General features: G+C 35.2%; 1 protein-coding gene across 1 annotated transcript; it reads left to right on the forward strand.

Annotated features, from left to right (window-relative positions):
• Positions 1–1,219: 1,219 nt before the first annotated feature.
• Positions 1,220–26,944, forward strand: LOC145689607 (uncharacterized). Its single transcript, XM_081763791.1, has 7 exons — positions 1,220–1,298; positions 2,479–2,654; positions 10,308–11,307; positions 15,911–16,035; positions 17,238–17,333; positions 23,740–23,850; positions 26,749–26,944. Exons 1-7 carry the CDS (start codon positions 1,220–1,222, stop codon positions 26,935–26,937), a joined length of 1,776 nt encoding a protein of 591 aa, XP_081619917.1. The 3' UTR covers positions 26,938–26,944.
• The last annotated feature ends 681 nt before the right edge of the window (positions 26,945–27,625 follow it).

Below are 27,625 nucleotides of genomic sequence, written 5' to 3' on the forward strand. Positions count from 1 at the left end.
TTTTCTTTGAAAATTAATGTATATTTGGATTTAATAAAGTATATCGTCTAAGTTTTAAAATTATATCCTTCGATTTAATAAAGTACGGTACACTATATCCTCTATGTTTTCAAAATAAATAAAAAAAACTAGATAAATAAATAAATCAAATAAATGTCAGACACTCAATAATCCGGCACTTCAGCTAATCCGACACCCATGTGTGCCAGGAATGGCCGGATTAGCAAGAGTCTAGTGTATCTTATTTCTGTTTTGTATGATGGATTTTGTTCTCTATACCCAGCGACCACGCCAGAAGGAGCAAGGGATGGGCGTTCTGTGGCTTCAATGTCTGTCTCAACTACTGCCTCCCAGACTTGCATTATGATGTAAGTCAAAAAACTATCCTTTTCGATATACGAAAAAATGGCTACCTCAAAATTTTGCCTCTCCATCTGTTTGCACCCCTAAGAAATTAATGATGGCATGCTGTACCAGCAATATACAGGGCAAGTCAAAATGATGGACCCGATTTCAGAAATGTATTCTGTGAAATCTAATATACATATGTTATTACGAGACATGCGCTTCGAAACTTTAACTTTGAAAGTATAGTTTCCATACAGTATTTCCACCTTCTACCGCTAAGAGTCACAGCGAACATGACATGAATTGCTGATATTGATACAGTATGCTATAAAAGATTTGGCAGGAGATCGGCTTGATGTGTGTCGTGTTATAACCCAAACGCCCCAAGCTGCTCACATAGAACACTTGTGATATGTTTGAAGAAAACTTTGACAGTTATCTTTCTTATCACTTATGTATTGTTTCTGAAGTTTCAACTTTGTTTAGAGAATATATACTACGTTTATTGTTCTCTAAACAATGTTGAAACTTCAGAATAATCTCGTCTGTTGTACGATCACCATATTAGTGTTTGTAGTAAATAAACTATTGTTTTTCTGCCATGAAGAGAAAACTCGACAAGAATTTACTCCAGAGTTTATTGAATAGAGACCTCTTCTTGTACTTTGTTGATTTAATTTTACATTTCGTTTCAAGGTTTTAAGGAATTAACATTGTGGAATCATTAGTAGAAAAAAGTTCGTATTGTTAATGGATACAAGGTGGCTTATTGAATGAGCGTTCTCGTATGGTGTCAGAGGTCCTTGTTGCGATCCAAAGTCATGTGAGTTCCACACACCACTTGTAAGTAAATATGTAAATAAAAGTGAATATGGAGGAAGAAGAAAATACCACTGTTTCCAAAATAATTTCGCCATTGCTTGAGGGTCAATTGTCGCAAGGAAAACCTCGTAAGAACAATAGACCGCGTTTTTTTAGACAAGACGAGAATTTTGTCATCTCATTAGCAACACTATTTACAATAGTAGTCATAGCTCATACAAAGAGAATACATTTAAAATTCTATTTCTAAGTGAAGTGTCATTTTTCCTACTGAAACTGGCTTTACTAATTATTTTAACTAATATATATTCAAGAGTAGTAGGCTATTTCATGAATGAAAGACAAAGCCTCTATTTTACGGAATACCTCTACCAACCACCAAGGGCGCCGATTTCTCTGTAAATTTGGGTGGGGGACATTAAGATGCAGAAGGTATATATATATATGAGGATTTTAAGACAAATTGCATTCAAATTATGCCAAATATTGTATATTCATAAATACAATAGGGGCCCACATGAGCTTTGGGGGGCCCGGCCCCTCACAGGATCGACGCCCTTGCCAATCACTAATTTCACATTGTCATTTTCTTTACTATTCTAATTATAATTTACTTGTTTACATTCAAGTTCAAAATGAGATTCTCCAGACACTTGGCATAATACCCCTTTATGGGCCTCAGCCACTCCAACGCCATCTATTAGCGACGGGTTGAACTACGTCTAACCTAACGGTGAACGTGGTCAGCGCGCTGCGTCGCCCTGTCTCTAACCTGCGTATCAAGAGCTTTCTAGATCTAATGGCCCTCATGTCTTTTATTCACATGACTCCCCAGTCTCCCTCACGACGCTCGATGGACGCCGTAAATTGGGAAGCACCGGCCGGGAATCGAACCCGAGACCACGCGCAGGTGAGTTCAACACTCTGCCTACTAGAGTACTGAGTCTCCTTTTCAGTTTACTTGTTTTTCCTAAATTAACAAACACTACATGCGCTTCCTTCCCTTTCTTTAGAAACCTTAGACTGATGATTACTCGGTGTAATCTACTGACAGCTCTAGTTTTCTTGGTCTCTCCTAATTCTAAACTGTTTCCTCGCAACTTTCTGATTTATAAGGCCGTATAATATTCTGTTCAATAATCGAAGCAGAACTTTTGCTCATGTGATATAAGACTAATATCTCAGCAATAGTCGCATCTTTCTACAATTGATTTCCTACACAGCAAATATCATTATTATATTGAAATAAATGAGTAATTAAATAGATGTGATGTTTATATTTTATTCCTTTTTTTTTTTCCTTTACAGCTTCCGCCGATAAGGCCGCCATGATAACTTGCCAACAGAGTCATCAACTTCACAAAGACAAAGGGAAACGGCCGGAGATTTCTTCTCCTCAGGATTTCCGTCATCTGGCTCATATAGGTCCCGAAGCATCGTTCGGATTAGAAAATATTGCATCAGAGGAAGGTTCACGACCAAAGGTAAATGCAATCAAAATTAGACGTGTGCGCTTTCTTGTGTTATCAATTACTCATGACTGGGTAGATGCATATATATATGTACAGGGTGTTAATGAGCACTGCTCACATCGGTTGGGAGGTAAATTTACTTATAGAAACAAGAAAAATAATTGCAGTAAACATTTCTTCGGAATTGCTCAATTTCAGAATTACAGGTTGTCCAAAGCATGGGAAAATGAACTTTCTAGGTGAATATCTCGAAAACTACTTGACATTGTGTTGAGGCGGCATGTTATCACCTTAGATCTGTAATCTGTTCTATCAAAAACCGTATGATTCAGAATCTTTTATTGGCGAAGCAAGAGGTTCTCTCACAGGAAGTGAGGGATTCCTGGAAATTCCATTAGGATAGATTCTACTAACGACGTATGGAACGACGTCCCAGCAAGTAACGAAAGTTCATTGATAGAACATCGATATCTTCATCAGAATCAAGGTGGCGAATGGTTTTTGGTGTGTTGTGCGTGGTTGCATAACTACAGAAGAGAATGATTATAGTTTATAATTATGACTCACGATCATACCTTGTGGGCTAAAGGAGACAAATATTTATATTGTTTAAAATTGATCATTTTGAAAGAATTCGTGTAATAACAATCTGCGAGAAAATGGGAGTATCCCCCGTAATACAAAAAAAAAGAAAGAAAAGAAAAGAAAAGAACACGATATTCTCCCACTATAAGCTAACTTAACCTGGGATCGAAAGTAGGACCCCTTGCAGTAGAGACGAACGCTCTATAACTGACTCACCATGCACTCCTTCTTCCTTGTACTCCGTAACGGACTAAAGATTACTAAAGATTGTCATCGCATGGAAGATGATGAGACATGAAAGCAACAAAATTAATTATGTAATAGGAAGCTGAAAAGGGTGCGTTAAAGAGGAAGACGTCTTGAAAAATGTGGGTAAATGAACTTTCTAGATGAATATTGGCAAAGAAAATACTATTGAAATGTGATGACAGGGGACCCATAAAGGATGACCCAATATAGGGTTTAATGATTGTAAGACATCAAACTGAAGATTTTATTTACTTTCATGTTATCAACTACAACCATTCTCTCCTGTAAATATGCAACCACGCACAACACATCAAAAACCATTCTCCGTCTTGAATCTGATGAAGATATCGATGTTTTGTCAACGAATTTTCGTTACTTGTTGGGATGTTCCATACGTCGTTAATAGTACCCACCTATTTTAATGGAATATCCGGGAATCCCTCACTTGCTGTGGGAGAATCTCTTGCTTTGCCATTAAAAGAATCTGAATCATGCATTTTGGATAGAACATATTACAAGTGTAAGATGATAACATGCCGCCCAGCTCAATGTCAAGTAGTTTTTGAGATATTCACCTCCAAAGTTCATTTTCCTACTCTTTCGACAGCCTGTAATTCCGAAACTAAGCGATTGCGAGGAAACGTTTACTGGAATTTTTTCTTGTTTCTATGAGTAAATTTACCTCCTAAGCGTTGCAACCCTGTACAGTGACACCCTGTATATATATATATGTATCTACCCAGTCATGAATAATTGACAATACAAGCAGGCGCACAACTCTAATTTGAACAAATTTGTACCTACAGTACTTTTGTTGAAACTAAAATAACAAGCAAATTTCTTGTATAAATAGAAATCGGGTGTAAACTTTTACTCCTCGTATACCATTTCCATGAACGTAATTTAAAATCCACAAAATTCGTAATACACACGGTGCAGAAAATTCTACCTTTTTTAGATATAACATGTTAAAAGCATTTTAAAAAGTTAAATGGACCTAGCTTGAAAATTATGCAACACCTCAAAGACACTTCATCAAATTTTGTTGAAATCATTCTAAATTCTATCGAAATATACTGCATATGATTCATTAATATCCTATGTCTACTCCACAAATTGTATAAAGGGACCCGAGTATTCAACTGAACGCAATATCAACTTCAGTCACATTCAAAATAACTCAAATATATTTCTATCTTTCGTAAACTCTGTGCTCTTAGACTTACATAAAATTACATCGAAGAAAAGCGTATATTGTCCCTTTGAATAATTTCTCCTAAGCATGTCAATCAGAACAGGTGTTTGCAGTAGTGTTGCCAGAAAATCATCACCAGATTTAACCCCACTAGAATTTTCATGTGGAGCTGCATTAAAGAACGTGTTTACGTGCCTCCTCTTGCAGGAGACGTTCATGAACTGCAAACGAGGGTTGAAGATGCTGCAGATACGGTCATACCAGACATGTTGAATGGAATCTGACAAAAACTATTAGACAGTCACACATAAAAAAACTCGAAACGTGCAGTAGTTTCTTTATACAGTAATATATTTTTAAAGTGGGACACCAGGTATACATAGATCAAGCATTAGGGCAGGGCCTAAAATTCAACGAAATCACAGCTCCACACTGGTAAAAATTTTATATAGTATAGAAAAACTAGTTTAGTCAACATTTGTTTTGACATATAATCAGTGTTCTGTCCAGTACATTATGTTTACCTGCGACCAATAATAATAATAATAATAATAATAATAATAATAATAATAATAATAATAATAATAATAATAATAATAATAATAATAATAATAATAATAATAATATAAATAATAATAATAATAATAATAATAATAATAATAATAATAATAATAATAATAATAATTATTATTATTATTATTATTATTATTATTATTATTATTATTATTATTATTATTATTATTATTATTATGTAGGAAAATTTTGGCATATTTACTTGTATTAAACCATAAAATACAGGAAACAAACTAGTAAGAAAAATAGTCACACTGAAAGAAAAAAGTCACTTTTTCTTACATAGGAATTTCACTGTCATTTTTCCGTGATCATCACGCTGTCTCAGTCTGTTTTCTGCTGAGGCAAATACATCGTTATACCAGGGCTGTTCCTTTGACTTCCTACCAATTTCAAAACGCCTTTCTTTTCTGGCCAGCCATTTCATAACAGCAGGGGTTGGGCTAAAATCTTCCAACGGACTCATATTTATATTAACGTGAAGGTAATTTTTCTGGGAGCCAAAGTGAGTCTGTTATCTATTTTCAATATGTTGTAGTCACTTATAAGTCTTTCAAAATAGGAAGAATATGGTTTCGAAGCAACAACTCGGGCTAGACTTGTTGACAGAGCATGAAATGACTGATTTCCACAGATTTTCATGAGAAGGCTTTTCGCGTCCAGACTTTTCAACATACTGCACGATGATGCCTCTCTATATTGCATTGCGAACTGCAAAAGATCTGTATCAGGACAAATAACTTTGTGGCCACTTAGGAATGGGTTTTCAGATTTGACAAGTATTATACTATTTGCGATTGTATGTTGTACAGTCAAAAATTTAGATTTTTAACTGTTTATCATATAGATTTTAGTAATTTTGCACTTATTGTATTTTTGCACTCACATTGACATATGTTGTTTTCAGCCTGTTAAAACACAGTAAGTGGCATTTCTTGAAGTAAAACCATTAAAAAACACGTAACAATATTTAACAACACTTGTAAACTCAACATGGGCCTATAATTTTGAAAAAAAAAAATGAAATATATAAAATAGGTTCATAAAAGCGATACGGGGGGTCTAGTCTACAGCATTCTACTTACTCCCCATTATCACTGTAGCATACACAAAACGATGGAAAGTAATGACAAAGAAACAGAAACAGATGTTACGTTTCTTATATTATAGTGCGTCCAGTAAGAGAACGTCTCTGACAGCTCGCAGTGACATTGCCACTACTCGCGCGTCAAGGTTTTTTTCGGTGCAATTGTAGTGGCAATTTAATTAATAGTATAAGACAGAGTGATCGTGGTTGGTAACACTGGTATCAAAGTAGATTCTGCAATGTCCCACCGCATCTAGTAAGAAACGTCAGAGACCATCTCTTGTTGGCCGTGCTATAGTAGGCGATTTTCAGGGATCCCTCCACGTGGGGCGTCGTTTTCCGCACTTAACATCACCGGGACGCCGCCCCGCACCTTACCCGCACTTAAAATTTCTGCGTTAATACGTGAAAAGAATAAAAATACTCAGAGTTGGTGAAGTACTTCTCCACTGACAAGACTATGTACTCTTTTCCCCAACATGCCCAACTTGGCTCAAATTTACTGCGTTATAAGCTACTGCTAACTGTGAGCGCGATTTCTCAAAACCGGATAATATTTAGTCAGTAGTGGGTGACCACACTAAGAAATTCCTAAGGGATCCTTGTATAATTTTACTGAGGCTTTGAATTTCATGTTCCATAGAAACATAAATAGACCTAATGTCCAACGCCCAGCAACATGAAAAATTGAATACCCAATGATGCTTGTAAGCACAAAGTACCGGTAAATCAACTAGATGAGAACCATGTGTCAGGTGTCGTGTCTGCAGGCATAAAGACGAGGAACATGGGCTTACTTTTTCTTTCTTTATTTCCTTCCTCTGTTTCATTTTCGTTATTGTTTCTAAAGTAATGAAATTACTTTACCGAAGACAACAATGCATCGTCACCAAACAGCGAACACTGATCTATAGACAAAAGAATTAACCCGGGCCGACTAGCGAGATTTTTTCCCCATGAAACTTACGAACGGATAATATTTCCTGTGTTATGATTGGTTGTTGAGAGTCTACGGTGCTTCGGCTAAACTTTTGGCGGTTATTGATGTATGTTATCTCTGGTAGTACATATTTCTATAACGGATTCAAAGGATTGTGTACTTTTTATCTACAAAACAACATATTTCATTATATTGGAAAAGTGTAATGTCATATTGAAACAACAGATAAACGTGCAGTTAGTTGCATATTTTAAAACTATATGAATGCAACCGAAAACGTTTGAAAACTAAATATAGTTAAAAAGTTCCTTCACCTCAAAATTGGCAATGGTTTTCCCTGCCATCTAGGAGACACCTATACGTATTAACTCTGGCTTAATGTCATATACTAGCAGTTATATGGAATTGAGTAACCCATTGCATAATGAATGTATTAAATCAGTAAGACTTAGTTTGACACACTAAACGTGCTTAAATACATAATCCGAGAAAAGTAAGGTACTCACATTAATACCACTCCACACTTTAAGAATTATAGTTCCATACTCCTTTCCTACAGTTCCACAAAGTGTGGAGTACTCCACTCAATTTTAGGCCCTGCATTAGGGACATTATATAGCATTCTATATAGAGTTTACACTGGTCTGAGAAGTCAGAAATATGGCGTTGAAAGGTCACCAACTGAAATGTGCTTCATATGGCTGGCCAGAATCCTTCATGAAGCTCTTGAGACTTCTGTACACGAGGTGAAGGGTCGTTTTATTTAGTTACATAGAACTGATTACTGATTAAATTAGTTAACAGGTAGAAGTACTAAACTTTCTGGCACAACATTCCATGAGGGGCTATGGCCTACCAGATGGCGCATGTTTAACTTGGACATACGTGATCAACTATCGGCTTCTAGCTTCCATTATTTCAGATTTTCTAGACCGAAGTTCGCTACCTTTTAATTCAGATATCTCCCCAATTGCGCAATGATACTGGATCCATGCCAGAAAATTTTAGCGTTCTCCCTTGATATTGAATCAGGGACCACGCACACAAAGTCGCGCGCGCTACAATTCGGCTGAATGAAAGCTCAGTAACATATAACCCTCGATCGTCTTGGCAACTATGTTGAACAAGAATTTTAAGGGGGGGAGGGAAATGGATCACAAGATTGTTATCTTGGCCAATAATTAATTTTACACGATCTGTAACGACTGCTTCCAGGAAACTATCTTTAAAACTATTGATTGAAAAATATATTGAATCTTATGATCGGGGCCACAAAATTTTTGAACGGCCCCTAAATCAAGTTTTCGTATTTTCTGTGGAATAAACACATCAGAGTAAGTTAAGCGATAGCTTGGATTTGACTACCAATCTGTAGTTCTCTAGATATAAGGCTTACAAGAAACTTTTTAATTGAAATATATTAGATCTTTTGATCAAAAATAAATAAATAAATAAATAAATAAATAAATAAATAAATAAACTGTTGATATAGCATACAATATGCATTGGTTTATATATAACATAAAATATGATTATAGCTAAATACAGCCTTCTAAACTTATCTCTAGGACACCCCTCGTACAAAAAGACCTTGTAAAAGAAAGGAGAATGTTAGTGTTTTGTATCCTAACAGTACATATTAGACATTTGTATTATGTCATTATTCCACATAGTAGGTACACTCATATCCCAGTGGTACCCACCCCCCTTATGTCCATGACGCATCCCCCCAATTGTCTTTCCGTAGGTGTTCTTCCATGAAAAAATCTTCTTTTCGATTAATTTTTACACTCCCTCAAACATATTTATATAGATTTTTACCCCCCCCCAAATATTTCAATGACGCAGTTTGCGTCATACCCCCTTTGTGGGCACCCCTGCATATCCAAAATTATTGTCGCATGTCTATAAATATGTTGTTGTAAGAATATAATTGGATAACGAATTCACCAGGTATTTCTTATAATGTTAGTATGTGTATAACCGGCAAATACATGTATGTGGCAAATTTCATGTGAAAAGAGCAGTAAATAAGAACAATAAAACAAAAATAACACTTTCTTGTCAATTTAGCAACATTTTGTTTTACTCATTATAATTTTCATATTTATAATTCTTTTTCTATGAAATTTACCACAAATATAATTTCCCGATTATACACATAGTATCAGTATTAAAAGTCTACAAAATAATTATCAAATTATATTCTTACAAGAAGACAGTTATAGATATGCGACAATGATTTTGGACATGAGTGTACATACAGATACGATATATTATCAGAAGTATTCTATCATTATCACCAAGGTCACTTAGATCAGACAGTACAAGTTGGAACATTTGTATGCACTACAGACTACCATTAATCTCTTCATCTAGAAACGTAAGAATATGTTTTCTATCATACTGCCTACGACTCCATCAGAATAAAATATTTTCTCAGTCTTTTAAACAACTTAATTTTTCTCTTTTAAGGTACTACCAAGCCCCTATTATCACTTCTCCATTGTTTTTTTTTTTTTTTGTTCGTGCCAGCTAATATTCTTCAGTCTTCTCCATACCAGCATTTCGAAAGCTTCTAGATCCTTTCTATTTCAAGTGTGCCCCTGCTGGCGCTGCTGTCGAAGTGTGTTTTCTCGTACCTCTCTGAAAGAGCAGGGACAAGTTGTTTTGGCCGAGATCCTTCAATAGTTGGATGTGGACAGATTTACCACATTGACAGGCTTCGCTGTGCACTCTTGTTAGTCATTCCAATTAGCCTACGATCTTCACTCGCCAAGACCAAACGACTGAATGACAAATTGGCAAGAAGCACAGCAGAGGTCGTTCACTTCTTTCCCCAAAACAAAGGGAAGCTTCCGCCGTAAGAGATAGGTGGGGGTGGGGCTGAAGTATGTTTTATATGTTTTCCGAGGGCACACTTAAATAGTAGCTTATAATCGTGTTTAAGTACTTTTAAGAGCTGTAATTTTAAGTAATATTGTGATACAAAATAATGCTTATCATCTAAGAAATTTATTCAACTTTGTTTTTCAGAGACATGATACATCTGCAGCGAAAGAACAGCAATCAATGAGCCACGTTGCTTCTTCATCCCCTACAAAGTTGAAATCTGGTAACACTGACGACAACAAACAACGATTTAAGAATCTGCAACAGCCTGATGAAGTGGATGGAAGTTCAGGCAAAGAAAACTCAATTTCGTCACCAAAATTCAACAAAAGTGCCAAATATACGTCGAGAGATTCTTCGAGCACAAGAGAAACGTCACATTCAGAATTCGCCAGGAATGATTCAAGTTGGAAGCGATCGGAGTATTCTTCTGAAGCTAACAGAATGTCCAGTTCTGATGTAACCACCATATTGTCTCCCATTCGTCGTGCACCTCCGCCTCCAATCTCTGGTACATCCAGTTCACCCCTCAAAAAGACATTCGATTCAACTACTGTGTCTACATCACCGCACAAGGGAAGTAGTGCCGTGCCTTCTTCACCCAAACCTAAGGCACCACCTCCTCCATGTCCAATCGGACCTTCAGATTCTCAGAAATGGCAACCCAAAGATTTACATGAAGGTGCTTTTGGGTATGGTATGAGTTCATCCCAGCTAGACCAAATGCATGCTACTCGTTCACCAGAACGTCAACGAATTCCTTCAAAACCAAAAGTTCAATTGGAGAAAGGTAGTGTTCACATGAGCACCGAATCACCAGATTCACAAGCAGTTGGTGCCACAGTGAAGAACTCAGAAGCCGTTCCAGTGAAAAATATCAAAGCAAAATCAAAAATATCATCTCACAGTTTTCCAGATAAGGAAATAAAAATGCCTCATATAATTAGATGTACACCTTCTTCTCGACGTCTTTCTGAATCATCTTGTGTGAAACCACAACAACCACCTTCTGTTGACTCCAAGGAAATACCTCCTCCTCGCCCTTCTAAACCACCTTGTGTAAAATTTCAGCAATTTTCTTCTGTTGTCTGCATGGGAACACAGACTGAAAATGATGCAGACTTGCAAAACGCAATTGATCCAGGTAATTTTCTATTTGTTAGATTCCTAAACTAAGCTATGCATAAGTGTTCGGAATCTTATAGAACGGCTTTATCCGTCCATCTGTCGACAGGTATCAAAGCAAAAACAGTAAGAGATGGGAATTTTCCCAATTGATTCAGCGTCCCAAGAATAGATTTCATCTCTTCCGTTAACTCTCTTCTCAAACCAGAAGTAGTTTAAATCAATCATTTCCGGTTTCAACGTTTATCGCCATAGAACAAACATGGTAACAGATAACGAGAGGCACTTTAAAAAAAAAACGATTCAGTGTGTCAATTTAACGTACTATCATGACTATCTCGTACACTACCAAAATAGAAGTGGTTCAAATTTATTATTACTTCCGATTTCTATACTGATTTCTATAAAGCAAGAACGATAAGAGATATCGATATGCAGTTTTCTGCAATCGATTCATCGTTTCAAAGGTAGGTCCTGTCTTCTTCTTCTTCTTCTTCTTCTTCTTCTTCTTCTTCTTCTTCTTCTTCTTCTACCTTCTATTCAAACCGGACATATTTCAAATTAGCCATTTCCGGTTTCAACAATTATCGCCAAAGAACAAAAATGGTATTAGATAGCAACACGCGGTTTTCTGAACATACCATTACATAGTGGCAGATTCAAGGGGGCGGTTGTCCCCCCCGCAGAGGAGGAAACTTTCTTATTTTATATATATAAATAAAACTCATCTCAGAGTTTGAAGCTGTTAAAAGTAGCTCTAAGTAGCAGTATCACAACCCACCGCCTCCCAGAAGTCGGTCCTGGATCCGCCCCTACCATTACAACCCGTAACACTCTACAAAAACCGGAAGTGATTGAAATGTACTCCTACTTCTGGTTTTAATACTGATTTTAATGGAGGAAACACGGCAAGAGATATCAAGATGCGGTTTCTTGAAATCGATTCAGCTTCCCAAGAGTATACTTTATCTCCTCTTTTAACTCTCTATTGATCCGGTTTTCACATTTGTCGCCAGAGAACAAAAACAGTAATAAATAGAGAGAAACAATTTTCCGCAATCATCAGAGTCTCAAAGGTATATACTATCACAACCTGTAACACTCTACGAAGGGCGCCCATCAGGGTGGCAAGGTGGGGCGCTCGACCCCCTCTAGAGGAAATTTTACTTCGGAAGATCAAATATCCAATAGATTTTTTAAAGAAAAGTTACCGCAAAATTTGAGACTGCATTTGAAATGTCGCTAATACTTGCCCCCCTGGAAACCACAACATGGTCGCCCTTGCACTCTACCAAATCTGGAAGTGGTTTAAATTTACTGCTACTACTGATTCCAATAATGACTTCCGTAGAGCAAAAATGGTAAGAGATATCGAAATGCAGTTTTTTGTACTCTATTCAATTTCCCAAGAGTAGCTTCTAAGTTCTCTTTTAACCATCTATTCAATCCGGAAGTGACTCAAATTAACGATTTCCGGTTTCAACCTTTATTGTTATAGATCAAAAACAGCAAGACATAGCGAGTAATGGCTTTTCGATAGGGATTCAGCGTCCGAGGAACAGATTCTTTCTTTGATCTTATTCCTGTATTGTAATGTGTAGTTATAGATGTACTAATTCAAGTATGAGTAGGCCCTAATGAATTCCCATAGTTTGTAAGTCTACATACTACATACATAGTAGTAGTCTACATGTAGTACATACGTAATCTACAAACATACATACATACATACGTACGTAGTACTAATCTACAAACTACATACAAAGTAGTTTCACATTGTGAAACGAAGCTCACTTGTTTATATTATTGGAAGCTTTTATATTTTGTTGATGTAATGTAGTGATAATCTCATATATTTTTTTAAAGGACAGTTTTGCAATGAAATGAAATAAAATATTTAAATTTTACGTTCCACGGATATGCCAGTTAGGCTAAAGGAGACGGTGATGATGAAAAATGAATGGAGTGGTGGAATGAAGAAAGTGGGAACAAACTGGAGAATCCCGAGAAAACCCACGCACACGGTGTTTACCCACCACAAAGCTCACTTGGCGCGAGCTGGGATCGAACCAAGAACCCTATGCATCAGAAGTGAACGCTCTACCATTCTGCCACCGCAGCCCCAGGATAGTTTTGACTTTATGTGTTTATATGTTTGGTATCTTCGAATCTACTTAAGCCAATCTGGATAATTTTTCGCCATTCAAAAGTATATTCCTTCGGATTTGTTATAGATTACGTATTGTCATTATGGACTAATCAGTAGAGTAAAAGGTAGAACAAGATATGGGAAATTCTTATTTTTCCACAAGAGATTATTGTAATTTCATATATTAGGGTTTCTGATAAGTATATAAGTATACGTAATCAATTGGAAAATTTCTTCATTGAACATGGCTATTCAATTCTTGTAAAAAGATGTTATACATTTTCTCGCACGGGCCTCGATCTCAGTAAGTCCTTTGTGATTGGCCCACATCCTGCTCCAACTTAAACATACCTGGTATACAGTATACTTACATGAAAATTTGGAAATTCCGCCCCAAATGGACAGGGAAACGTGAGAATATTAATTTGATCGACGAAAGGTTACGGAGGGAAGTTTCTTCTGAAACCTTCACATTATTATTATTATTATTATTATTATTATTATTATTATTATTATTATTATTATTATTATTATTATTATTATTATTATTATTATTATTATTATTATACTGTGTGTTTCTTCTGAATGGTTGCACGTGAAGGAGCGAAATTGTAGAGAGGCTTTTCATGTAGATAATATCAATACCTAATTGAGTTTCTAAAATATGAAAAAATATTCTGAACAAATTAAAAGCAAACAACTAGAATAAATATTTGGGTTGGTGCAATAATAATGTCATTTATTTGCCGGAAGAAAAACACCCAATGTAACGAAACCAATGGTTTAGCCGAGGTACAACGTACAACATCCATACATGTTCAGGAAATAGGTATGTTGTCCATTCAGGCAGGAAGCAGTGTATTTTAAACAGGATAATACCAAAGTGCACATTTAAACAGGGACATTCTACTTATCTAGCCGCAAAAATATCAATAGCTCATTAGGGTCCGGAGTAATGAATTAACATACAATGAGCTGCGGAACTACGCTAGTTGTTGCCCGGGGCAATAACTCGCCTTGGTGCCCCCCCCCTGACCAACCTAAACAAAACGCTCCCCCAAATATTGCCCAATTTTTGCGTCCTCCCAATCCGGCACCCGGGGCACAAATCCCGTTTGCCCCACCCTAGTTACGTCACTGCACACCATGCAACGTTGATTTATGAAATTTCGTGTTGATAACATCTTTTTAAATGTGTTTCACAGGCACCGGCTAACAGAATATTCTAATGAATTCCTCAGGGGCACAGTGGAATGGATCTTTGGGAAAATGTTCGTACAATTGCAGACGAGTCGCAATCATTTAGGTGAAAAAGTTAGAGTAACGGGGCCACATGAGCTGACAGCAGCCAACAAGGATTGTTGTCTGCAGATGTATACTTCACTCACAAGGGGACATCTTATATTGATAGTAGTATTGCCCAATCAAACAATGCGAAATCTATAGAGGAGTGAAGAAAAGTGAGAAATCCAAAGTTTTACGGGCCAACACCCAGAAATACAGGAGATAAGAGGAAAGAAGGATCTAGAATCATGTGAAGATAGCAATGCAAAAGATACACTGACACAGAAAGAACTTCAAAATGATTAAAGTAATCAAAATGACATTTACACAACAGCATAGTAAGCAAACATTGTACCCGAAGACATGCTCAATAACATCATATGTAATGCAGTGTTGCCAACTGAACACAAAATGAAGTTTTGTTAAATGGCATGAAACACAGATTATAACATCTAGTAAATCCAATTATGAGTAGAACCATACCTGTGAAGTCGTGATGTACAATGTTGCTAACGTTTGAGGATAGGCCTATATGAATTCCAATATGAATCTCGGATGTAGAAGAGTACATACAGTACACGATTCGAACTAGTTAAAACCAAAACAGTGTGCTTCGTCCCTTATTTTTGTACTTCAGTGATTACATTCTTGTTTGTGGTCTCATATTTTGGTTTCATAGCTACCAATTACAGATCTTCCTACATCTCGCATCACTTCTTATAGAGACAGCGACGACTCGTGAAGGCTGAACTCTACACGAATCATAGACCTGCTTTCCCTCACGGGTGATGCATAGGAAGAATTCGGTACTATTCGTAGAGTTGCCTCCCGAATTGACAGTTGTGAAAAAGTAAAACGACAGGAGTGCACCAACAACGTTGCCAAACTTAAAGGACATGGCAAACAAATGAAAGAAACACTTAAAGAAGTATAACACGAACACTAAAAATTATTCGAATTAAACACTAACAATAATAATAGCAAAAAATAACAAAACGAATCTTAGCTGCAATACTCCAACATTGCACCCTCAGGAGATTTTCTTCGTATAGCGCGAGGGACGAAACTGGCAAAATTTCATGGATTAGATCCCCGCATTCTATTGGGTGGTGAAATTGGTAGATGTAGGTCAAGCTTCACGACTCCTCGCGATCATTATAATAACTTACAATAATGATTTCTTTTTCAGACGAGCGAAGCACTAGCACCTCTGAAAGTCAAGTCGAACCTCTCTCAACATCTAGGAAAGAATCAGAGGCAAATGCAATTTATGAGGATGAAGCAGATTCTACAGACAAATTAGAAATTAATCAGGTATGTAGTAATCCTCTTCATAAAAATGTTGTTACTGTGGGAGAGTAGAAACACATTTAAATCAATCGATAGAGAGGTAGAAATTCTCACAAGATTGTTCAACAACAGCGTCGGTAATCAAATGGGACAATATAAAACAACTGTTTCTGTGTGGTTAGACAATTAATTTATGTCACACAGCTAAAACGAATTCATATAACTATATTCTAAAACATATCTTTATATTTATCTATAAGCAGTGGCGGCGATTAGGGGGGCATGAGGGCAATTACTTCTCACTTTTAACCTCTTATTGCCTCCAGACCATTACTTAATCACATACCTTCTTATTAATGAGAAAATTTTAATCCTGCGCCCTTCACTCTTTACACCAAACCACCACTACTACCTATAAATACACTCTTTAAAAAAAAAAACACCGGAATTTTTCCGGTGAAATATCTGGCAATCGGGGATGCCACATTTTCACCGGAAAGTTTGCAGTAATTTCACCGGAATATTCCAGGAATTTCATCTAAACTTTAGATATTTTACCGGAAAATTTTAGTGATTTCACCGGGGTATTTGCATGAATTTCACCTCATCTATACTATATCTAACCTATATCATATCATCTAAGTATACTAACACTTATTTAACATTGTCTAAGCTTGTTTGTTGTTTAAATTTTAATCTTAACTAAAGTTTTCAATATTTTAAGCAAAATAAATTCTATTTAAAATATCAATATAAATGTAATTTAAAATCATCCTAAATAAGAAAACTAAGTCTTATATTAACATCTTGAATGTATTTCATTACACATCAAAATGTTAAAAATTAAATGTTTAGAATCTAAAAATATGCAACATAAATGTTTTCTCCCCAATCATTATTAAATTAATAAATATTTTAACGATTTCAACTATGACAGAACAATATGGGGAATTGTACTCTCTACAATTTTGATAAACGGAATTGAACCTTGTAAAATTTGATAGATATAACTTGTAGACATAAAACTAGCAAATAATTATTTTCAGTTATAACAACATCTTAATGACATTTATCTATTCTACAGTTGTCAAGTGAGCGTAGCACTATTAGTGGGGTTGGAGGCATGACTTTCTGAATCACCTTCGTATATCTGACATCAACTCTCATTAAATCATTCGCTCAACTTAAATAGGAATAAAACTCATAATACTTATTGTTTTTTCTAGGAAATAGAAGAAGAAGAAGAAGAAGAAGAAGAGAAGCAGTCCATGAACGAAAAGAGTGAAATGTTACTACCCGGACTTAACGAAGGAATGAAAAGAGTGGGTATAAAAGTTTTTAACGAATGTTTTTCTTCAAGTTTCTGTTGATATTATTGTTCCTTTTCAGTGCGGAGCTATATGATATATGAACTAGTTGTGTGCACAAAAAACGGTTTTTCGGTTTTTGGTTTTTAGGAAAACCGAAACCGGTTTTGAGAATTCGGTTTCGGTTTTCTTCAAAACCGGTTCCGGTTTCTTCCAAAATTGGTTCTATTTCTGACCAGAATAGTGTTTCGTTGTTCTCCAGAAACCGATTCCGTTTCCGCAGAAATAGTTCTATGTGTTTTCCAAAAGTTTTCACCGAAAACCGTTTTTGGAGAAAACCGAAATGTCGGGTTTTCGGATTTAGGTCTTTCTATAAACCGGTTTCCGGTTTTTATAAAAACCGGTTTTGCCCATCCCTAATATGAACCTATATCTCAATGTGGAATCCCAACCACATGAACTATCAATTGTTTCAAACCTAGCCAATTTGAGAAAAGTTGCTTTTATGTGTTATTTCTTGTACGTGAACTATTTTAGCTAACTTAAGATTTAGAAAGACTTTTTAATACGTATAAAATTAAAATGTGTTTGTTCATTTGTTATTCAAGGAAATTTCGCTCAATCAACTATAAATTGTTTTTGTAGTGGAAATTTTCGCTTATACCCTGGCCGGTGAACGATGATTTCTGACAGTTTTGCACAAGGCCACAGCGAGCGAGCAGAAGACAGCAGGTCAACCAACCTTAGGCTCAGAACCTGTCGCGTCTCCATGGTAACCACCATACATTGCCAAACTTTCACTTACCCCCTCTCACCCTCAACGAAGAAGAAGAGGATTCTTTCCTTGCGCGAGAAGCACATGGCAACACCACCGCACTCCTCAGTCGTCCTCGCGAGTTGAGCTGTCAGAAATCATCGCTCGCCGGCCAGGGTATAGTATAGGTAGATTATTTTCGGAACAGCTATGACTTTTGTTGTGAAGCTAGTCAGCGAGCCGGAACATGGGAGGGGAGTGATGAGTTGCGCACAGTGAAAGTGCTGTGGCAAGGCTGTGGTCAGTATGTGTAAGCTGTTAGCCAATAGTTTTCGCGCTGCTATAGAAACGTCATGCTGTGCGACTGGATTCAGAGCTGCACGTAGGAATGCTGAGAGCTGTTCCGAAAATAATCTAACTATACAGCTAACTCGACTCTGAAATGTTTGCTTGATGTTAAGCACCCATTTTCGTATTGAAGACTACAAGACTGTTCTAGAAATTAACCTTACATCCAAACTATAGAAACTCAAACCGGAAAACAAAGCCTTGTTTCCGTAACCAAGGGTTTGACCATCAGAAAGCTGACTTCGCTGGAAGGTGTTCACATCATAAGCAATCCCAATGGGACATGTGTAGACACCGTTTATTTTCAAAAAGGATCACGAATAAGTTAATTTGCTAAGATGATTCCTTTTTTAAAAAAAAAAATGAAATAAGTATAATTTAATTCTAAAGAAGGCACAGTGCTATCCATAAGAACTGAATGTGAAGCAGGTTGCGTCGTTAAAACTTTAAGGGCAGGGAAAATAGTTAAAGCATTTCAACTGGTAAGTAACTGCAAATTCACATAACAGGTTTAAAATTCATACAAAAGAAATGCGTTTTATGCATGCAGTGGCTTATAGCAATTTTAGGTATCCGAACCATTAAATTAATTTAAAGGTTACTATCATAGGAGGCACCACAGTGGGTGCAGCTGCAGCCACATTAACCTCGATTTTCAAATTTCCTATAATAACCCTTTCTATTTTGTATATTTCTTGTTTCCTACATTTGGATATATTTGAGTGACTTCTTAAGTATCTTATAAGTTACTTGCTATCATGCCGTGTTTTTCTAGTTTTTTTTTTCTTTCTGAGTAAAACTTTGGGATTATTTTTAAGATCTTAAGGCTCAATAGTGCAGAGCGTTCTGGCAACAATGTTAGGATGTGTTGTCCCATCCTAGCCTGCACCCACATTACCAAAATCCACGCACCGCCTATGGTTACTATTGCTTCTCTTCTGGAATGAGATCTGAAGAGAATTCTACCTGTGTACGTCACGAACCATACAACGATAAATACGATGAAGAGACATTTACAAACTAATATACGATGATAAAATCAGTGATGGAATAATGATAGAGAGAGAGAGAGAGAAAACCGTTACAAAGTGCATGGATACAAGTTATCTTGCAGAAACTGACATCTGGAATTGAACTAGGCATTCTTCATCCAGGTATTAGCGTTCTTCAAAAGTTGAGTTGATGTATTCTCTTATATTGAATCTTTGAACTTCATGTTACAGAAAATACTTTAGAAATAGTTCATATTTCCAAGAATGTCATTTTTCTCTTTATTATTAGTGCATTAAAACAAAAATTATTGAAGAAATTCTGGGAAAAAAGATACATACAGGTTCAGTAGTTTAAGCTCAAACGCTACATATATATATATATATATATATATATATATATATATATATATATATATATATAAAGTTCTTACCTGTCTTTGTTATTTACATGAAATTAGAATCATAGTTGAAAACATATGTTACTGAAAATTTTTAATATAACTCAAAATAAATTACTGGAAAATTTTCACTTGAAAATTATTTATTTTATAAAATATACTTTCAAAACTTGTTGATAAAAAATTTTGTTTGAAAATTCCTTACTAAAAGGTTTTTCGTTTAAAAATGTATTCATTGAAAAAATGTTGGTTTAAAATTTTTGTTGAAAATTTTTAAATTTTCGAAATTTTATTTTAGTTTGAAAATTTTGTTTCCTAAAAATGTTTTTTTATTTGAGAATTTGACTTGCTGAAAAAAAAAGTAGATTAGTTTATAAAAACGTTGTTTGAGAATTTCGGTTTACTGAAGAGTATTTTGTTTGCAAATTTGTTAGTAAGAGATTTTAACATCATTCACAGATTTGAGCTAATTGCGTTTTGTTCCTTGAGAATTTTTGTTTGCCAAGATGAAAATTTGTTGCTCCATTTTTTTTCATTTAAAAATTTGTTTTTGGTCTTTTCCTTTTATTTTTTTTTTCATTGAAAAGTAATTTAGTTTAAAAATCTGTCCCCTAGTTTAAAATTTTTGCTTACTTAAAAATGCATTTTTTAAAAATTTGCAATGGTAATCATGTCAAAACATGATAAAAACTTTTTTCATGAGGTCAGCATAATTGAATCTGAAAATAGTTGACGTCATTTTAATAGTCTATGATGAAATTATACTAATTGCGTGTTATTTGAGCAATATTACTTTGGCTGTATGATCTCGTACTGTAATGTTGGGGAGTGGATAAACTATTTTGCTACTTACAATAAGGTCGATGATTCAGTTGGAGTTAAGCTTTGTCTGTGATTGTGTGCACATCGCTTTACAGTGCAGCGAAGAGTACGGGAGTTGAAGCGGTCCATCACAAATTGCAATTACACACATCCATGCAAAATTTTGTTCATCTACTTTACTCATACACACATTTTTATACAACTTTCCATTTATACGTTTACATTGTACATTGGCTTTTGCTTCCGTTTTTATATCCTCGAATATCTGGATAGCCTCACCCCTAATTAAGACCTATTTTCCGGAATTTGATCATCCTTATTCCCTCCTTCTTTTTTTTCCTCCACTACCCCTGCCTTTGCCAAATATTTTGGTCTTATCGGCAGACGCAACTGCCCATTCTGAAAATCTCTCTCCCACTTTCCAGATCTCTCTCTCTTGCTGTATTATCCTTCCCTATCTAGGTAGGGGTGGGCCTTTTTGGACCTGAGTTCTGGCTAACTATCTCAGGTCTATTTTCTTCTTTTTTATTGACCATAACTGAAAGAAATAACTTTGTTATTGAATGATTTACAAATCACATACACATAAAACATAACATACATACATAAAATACAACATTCACAAAGTCACATATCACTACTAATAAAACATTATTAAAGAAATATCTTTGTTTGTTTACATTGAAACCAATTTTTTCGGTTTCACCTGTGTGTTGGTTTGTTAATTTAAATGTATTTGGTTTTCCTCCTGTGTTAAAACATTGACGATTAATATTTTTTTCTTGCTTTTACTTACAGTATAAAACTTACTTGGTTTCTCATCTGTTTTAGATTAATCGACGGAGTTTTTGTTACGTATGGGACCTATTTGGTTTCACCTGTATTATGTAGTTTGTAAGTCAATGACTTAATAAATACTTTCTTGTTGGTCCTCCGTACCGTTTCTGTTTAATATAGTTTGTTCTGTTAAATTTGGACTTCCGATCCTGTTGCTACTGAGTAAGTGGTCCTCCACTAATTTCGAGTGTTAACTTTAATCTCCTTTTCAAGACAATACACTAGACACAAGCACACTACACTGGACTAACCATTAACACAAAACACTATATGTAACTTGAGTACCGTTATTATTATTGTAAAGCTTTCTGTTCATTGTGGAACGTTCCAATTTTTCACTTAATTATGTCTTCTTCACGCTAGATCTAAACTTACTTGTACTCTATTTATTTCTGATATTTTAGTGCAAATTTTGGTTAAACGTTTTCTATAGTCCTCTTTACGTATCAGTTCTATTGTTCCGTGTTGTTCCTGAATATTCCGTAGATTGACTCTTAAATCTTGATCTTCACTGGTAGGATCACATTTTGGCAGTAGAAAACCAAGTGATCTGGATTTTGAATATCTCCACAATCGCATTCGTCGGGGTCTAATGAGCCGATTTTTGTAAAAGTTGTACGATAAGGTCCGTGTCCTGATAGGAACTGTATTGTATGTCTGTTTAGCTCAAGATTTCCTAGTTCTAATCTTTGTTTTATGTTTGGGAATAGACACTTCTGGCTTTCGTACTATTGTTCCAATTCCCTTGCCATTTTTATTTCAAAGTTCTCTCTAAGTCGTCAGGTGTTAAAATTAAAGCATTAAAGAATCTTCCCACTTTAGCGTTTTCACCTTTTTCAACCAATATTTACCAACGGAGCTTAAAACTGCTAAATTCAATGGTTCGATACCTAAAATTATCTGTAAGGCTTCTACCGGTGTAGTTGCCATTGCTCCTGTCATACGGGACTGCTCTTTGAGTACTGTCAATTTTTTGACGGCACTTAATATTTTCCATTAATCTGTGTCCCCAAGCACTTGATCCGTACGAAGTGATTGCCACAAAGATCATCTTATAGTTTAACTGGCAATGTCTAGCGGAAAGTTTATATTCTTTCGCCATTATGTAAAATGCCTTGTTTGCTACACTAATTACTTTTTCTTTTTGACGTTGGAGGTGTATTTCAAACTTGAAAGCCTCGTCCAACCATACTCGTAGGTATTTAAAGACCTCACCCCTTGAAATTGATTTTAAATCTATCTTGATTATCTTCCACATGCCAAGATATATTTTGTTTTCTCAGAAGAAATGCTCAATTTAACTGACATGCACCAATCAAGTAAATTATTCATTACTGTATTTGCCTTATTTACTATTTCCGCTCTTGTTCTTGCATTCACGACTATGACGAGGTCATCAGCATATGCTACCACTCCCGCTGTTTCTTGTAAATTATTTAATCTCTCGAGACCCGTCTGCAGTAAAATATCCCACAATAGAGGGTCTAGGACAGAGCCCTGTGGACATCCTTTCGTAATTTTCTTTTCTATTTTTAATCCTTTCGCTGTGTATAATACTACTATGTTTCTACATTTTTTTTATTTTCAGAATATTATTGTTTATATTCAATCTTCTTAGTTCTTTAAACATAGCTGGATTGTCAAAGGCGCCAGCAATATCTGCAAATATTATTAGGGTGTATCTTTCTCCATTTTCTTTTATTCGTTCTGTGATTTCTAATAATCTATTAATTGCCTCTGTAGTCCCCTTATTTTTCCTAAAACCGTATTGCAACTGGCAATTACTTAGCTCTCCTCTCTTATCTTTTATTCTGTTTACGAGTATTTTCTCTAAGATTTTGCCCAGAAGATCCAAGAGGCAAACAAGTCTGTATGATTTTGGTGTGTTCGTCAATCCTAGTTTGTGTTTTTGCAATATAATCCCTCCTTCTCAAGATTTTGACCATTCATCCCTACTCTTATCGTCTCTTATAATTCCGGTTTAAACCGGTAACTGATTTAAACATTTCCTAAAATGTGTTATAATTTTCTAGTAACATATATTTATCTAGTATTAGTTTCTAAAAGTACTATATGGTAAAAATTAATTAGAAACCAGAAACCAACGTTCCAGGTAATGTGTGAATCTGATAGTTTTTGTATGTTTTGTTCATAATTGTACTGAACCTATTTCCTATTGCCTATATTTCGAATAATAATAAATAGAACTTAAAACCTAATCAAGAGTGTCTCGTATGTTTCTAACTTAAATGATACTTGAACTGTTTCAGCTGAACATAACACAAGAGGATCTCTTGAAGTTTTTGCAAGACTCTGAAGGGAAAGCAGCTATATTAAGACATAGAGAAGCTAGAGTGAAAAGTGATGCTTCAAACAACGAGGTAAGTTTTAGCCGCATATTTATCTTAAATTTGTAAACTAGCTCGCTATTTAGATTACAGTATACCAAAATATAAAAATCTCAAAATTATTGCTAATTATAAATATTTAAATTTTATATTTTGTTAATTCTTGCAAACAATTTTAGGCCGGCTCCAATACAAAACACCAACTGTCTAAATTAAATCAATTAAATCAGGGTTGTTTTTAAAACCTAATTTAAATTATTAAAACAAGCCGAAAATTATTAAAATAATAAATTTAAATTATTTATTTTATTCTACCAGACATACCCATAAATCTCTTAAGCACAAAATATAAAAAGCATGAAAATTACATTTTGCCTTCCGCCATTCCCGTTCCTCTTGGGTCCGAATATTCGTCTCAGGATTTTGTTCTCAAATACTTTCAATCTATGTTCTTCTTTCCGAGTAAGTGACCATGTTTCGCTACCATACAGAACAATAGGCATGATTATCATTTTATATATTTTAAGCTTCAAATTCCTCGACAGAGTTCGCGACCACAAGAGATTTTGAACTGAAAAACAACACGAATTGCCTGCTTTTTAGTCGATATTTAATTTCTTCTTGAATATGGTTTTCGTCTGTTCTGATCCTAAATATTTGAAAGTATCCACTTTATCAAAAGTATTATTCGATATTTTAATGCATACATAATTTACCGTATTACGATCCCGACGAACTTCAATGTATTTAGTTTTCTTTGTATTTACTTCTAAACCCACGTCCCAGCAAGCGTTTAATAAAACTTCTGCATTTCTTTCTATTGTTCTCCTATCATCCTCTATTAAATTTACATCATCAACATATGCCATAACAAGGTGAACTCCATTCAACTTTAGGCCTTGGTTGCTATTTTTGATTTTCCTTATAGCGTCTTAAATATATTTTATTGCAGAATAAAATTGAATAATAATGGCGACAACGCATCTTCTTGTTTCAGGCCATTCTCGACGTGAAAGCTCGTGGACAAAAAAGTTCCTACCCGGACTTTACTTTGAGATTCATTTAAACATATTTTAATTAATCTAATTAGCTTTTTTGGTATTCCATATTCTGTAAGAATGTTGTACAATGCTTCTCTCCTAACCGAGTCGTAAGCCTTTCTTAAATCAATAAATAGTTGTTGTACCGGGGTATTATATTCCCACTTCTTTTCGAGTATTTGTCGAATGGTAAATATTTGGTCGATAATTGATCGATTTCGTCTAAATCTGCACTGATAATCTCCAATAATTTCATCTGCGTATAAGGTCAATCTTGCTAATAGAATGTTTGAGATGATTTTATAGGACGTTGACAGAAGAGAAATGCCTCGATAATTATTACAGTCAGTTTTGACTCCTTTCTTGTGAATTGAAACAATGATTGATTCTTTCCATTCTTGTGGCAATTCTTCCTTATTCCAGATAAGGAGAATGAGTTTGTGTATCTTGTTCCACAATTTTTCGCCTCCAGCTAAAATTAACTCAGCCGGAATTTCGTCTATGCCTGGAGATTTGTGTTTCTTTAATTTCTTTATAGCGTTTTTTACTTCTATTAGGTTGGGTTTTAAAATATATGGATCTGCGGTGTGTATCTCCCTTTCTCCATGCACATAAGTTTTTAGCTGCGTGTTAAGCAATTCGTCAAAGAAATCTTTCCATCTATTTAAGATGTTATCAGTGTCAGTGAGAATTGTTCCGTCAGCTTTCGTTAATATATAGGCACGAGGTTGATAGCCTTTCTTGAATTCGTTGATTCTCTTATACATGTCCCGAATGTTTTTATTTTTACTATTATCTTCAAATTCCTTAATTTTAGCTTTCAAAAACTCGCGTTTCTTTGCTCTAAAAGTTTTGGAAGTTTCCCGCCTGATGTCTACGAAATTTTGTGTAGTTATTTCATTTAGATTTTGTAGCCAACGTAATTTTGCCTGTTTTCTCTTCTCCGCTACTTCAATGACTTCTTGCTCGAACCATGGTTTGTTCCTACTTATTTCCGCATGTCCTAATTTATCTTTTGCTAAAAATTTAATGCTATCTCTAATTTCAATCCAAGTATCCTCAACATTAGTGCATTCTAAATCTTCTAAAACCGAGAATCTATTCAAAACTTCAATCTGGTATTCCTCTCTTACCTGGCTCTCTTCTAATTTCTTTAAATTAAATCTCTCCGCTTTCAGACATTGAATACTTCCTTTATTCAACGATAATCTCTCTCTTATCATCGCTGCTACCAGGTAGTGGTCAGTATTACAATCAAGTCCTCTAAACGACCGAACATCAATTATGCTAGATTGTCTTCTATCTACTGAAACGTGATCGATTTGATTATGTGTTTTTCCGTTTGGTAAGGTCCAAGTATATTTATGAACGTCGCGATGGGGAAATTTTGTACTCTTCACGATAAGGTTTTTGAATGTTGCGAAGTTCACGAGTCTAACTCCGTTGTCATTACTTTCCTTATGCAGACTTTCGTTCCCTATAATCGGTTTGAAAATATCCTCTCGTCCTACTTTCGCGTTGAAATCCCCTAATAGAATTTTCATATGGTATTATCGCGGGAGTTGGTCAAATATCCGTTCCATTATGGCTGGCATTAGTCCCACATAGCTGCAAGCAAGCACCAGTTATAGGTACATTATTCCATTATTTTGCAGATATTTATCCGTAGGAATTTCTGGCACTTTCCATTATTGCTAAATTTGACTGTGTTTTGACCATTGAATGTATTGTTTCTATTGCTACCATGACAACAAGAGTTCATCAATTAAAGTGAAGATTCTTTTTTGTTTTTTTGTGTTTCTAAAACTAAATTTGACATTTTTATTCTTAAGAGATCAAGTTGTTACATTAGAAAAAGTGATAATCTATTTTATCTCTTTGATTTTTACAGATAGCCCAGGGTACAACTGATAATGAAGAAGATGAGTTTATAGTGGTGGAATGTTCCGAAGAAGAAGTTAATTTGGACGTGACACAAGTGCAGCGGTCGCCAAGGAGAAAAGTTGAACAAGATTATGATGTGTTAAATGTTGATGAGACACGCCCTATTCCTAAGCCACGAACCAAAAGACCTGTATAATAATTATGTCGAAAAGGTTTTTTTTTTTTTTTTTTTTTTTTTTTTGCCTTATCCCTTTATTGGGCACTGTTGCTCTCAAGCAACATCGTATTCTATTGCGTTCTCCGCACGAATTGTAACTTCAGTGATCATTTAATTGGCATTATTGCTTTCATATAATATTCATATACATGATTTGTGAATCGCTTCTTTGGATACTTCTAATCTTCGTCAACAGAGGACAGTCAAATTTAGTATTGTAGAAGCTTTATCTCCTACGTTCCGCGAAAGTTCTTTTTTTTATATATTTTTATTTGTGGTTTCTTGCTCTGTAGGAAAATATTTCAACGAAATTGCTGCTAATTACTGAGAGTATTCTTATGATATTTGATCATAATAGGAGGGCAATGCTGCTCAGTAGTTACACATAAGACCTATTTTATGGCAATGTTGCTTTGAAATAAACACCCTGTATTTTGTAACCAAAGTACAAAAATACTTTATAAATTACGAGATTATGATCAGGAAGACAGATTCAACCATAAAAGCAAACTAAATATTTTAACGGTAATGCTATCAATGCTTACCCATTAATGAGTTATACAACTTTGATGAACATACTTCACTTATAGAAGAGAGAAACAGATTTCATACTTCGCCTTTATATCGCTTGAAACTCTGATCAGCAGTCGTCGAAGACAAAACTTCA

The sequence above is a fragment of the Thermobia domestica genome, chromosome 7, assembly GCF_964235325.1.
Source record: "Thermobia domestica chromosome 7, izTheDome1.hap1.1, whole genome shotgun sequence".
Taxonomy (NCBI): domain Eukaryota; kingdom Metazoa; phylum Arthropoda; class Insecta; order Zygentoma; family Lepismatidae; genus Thermobia; species Thermobia domestica.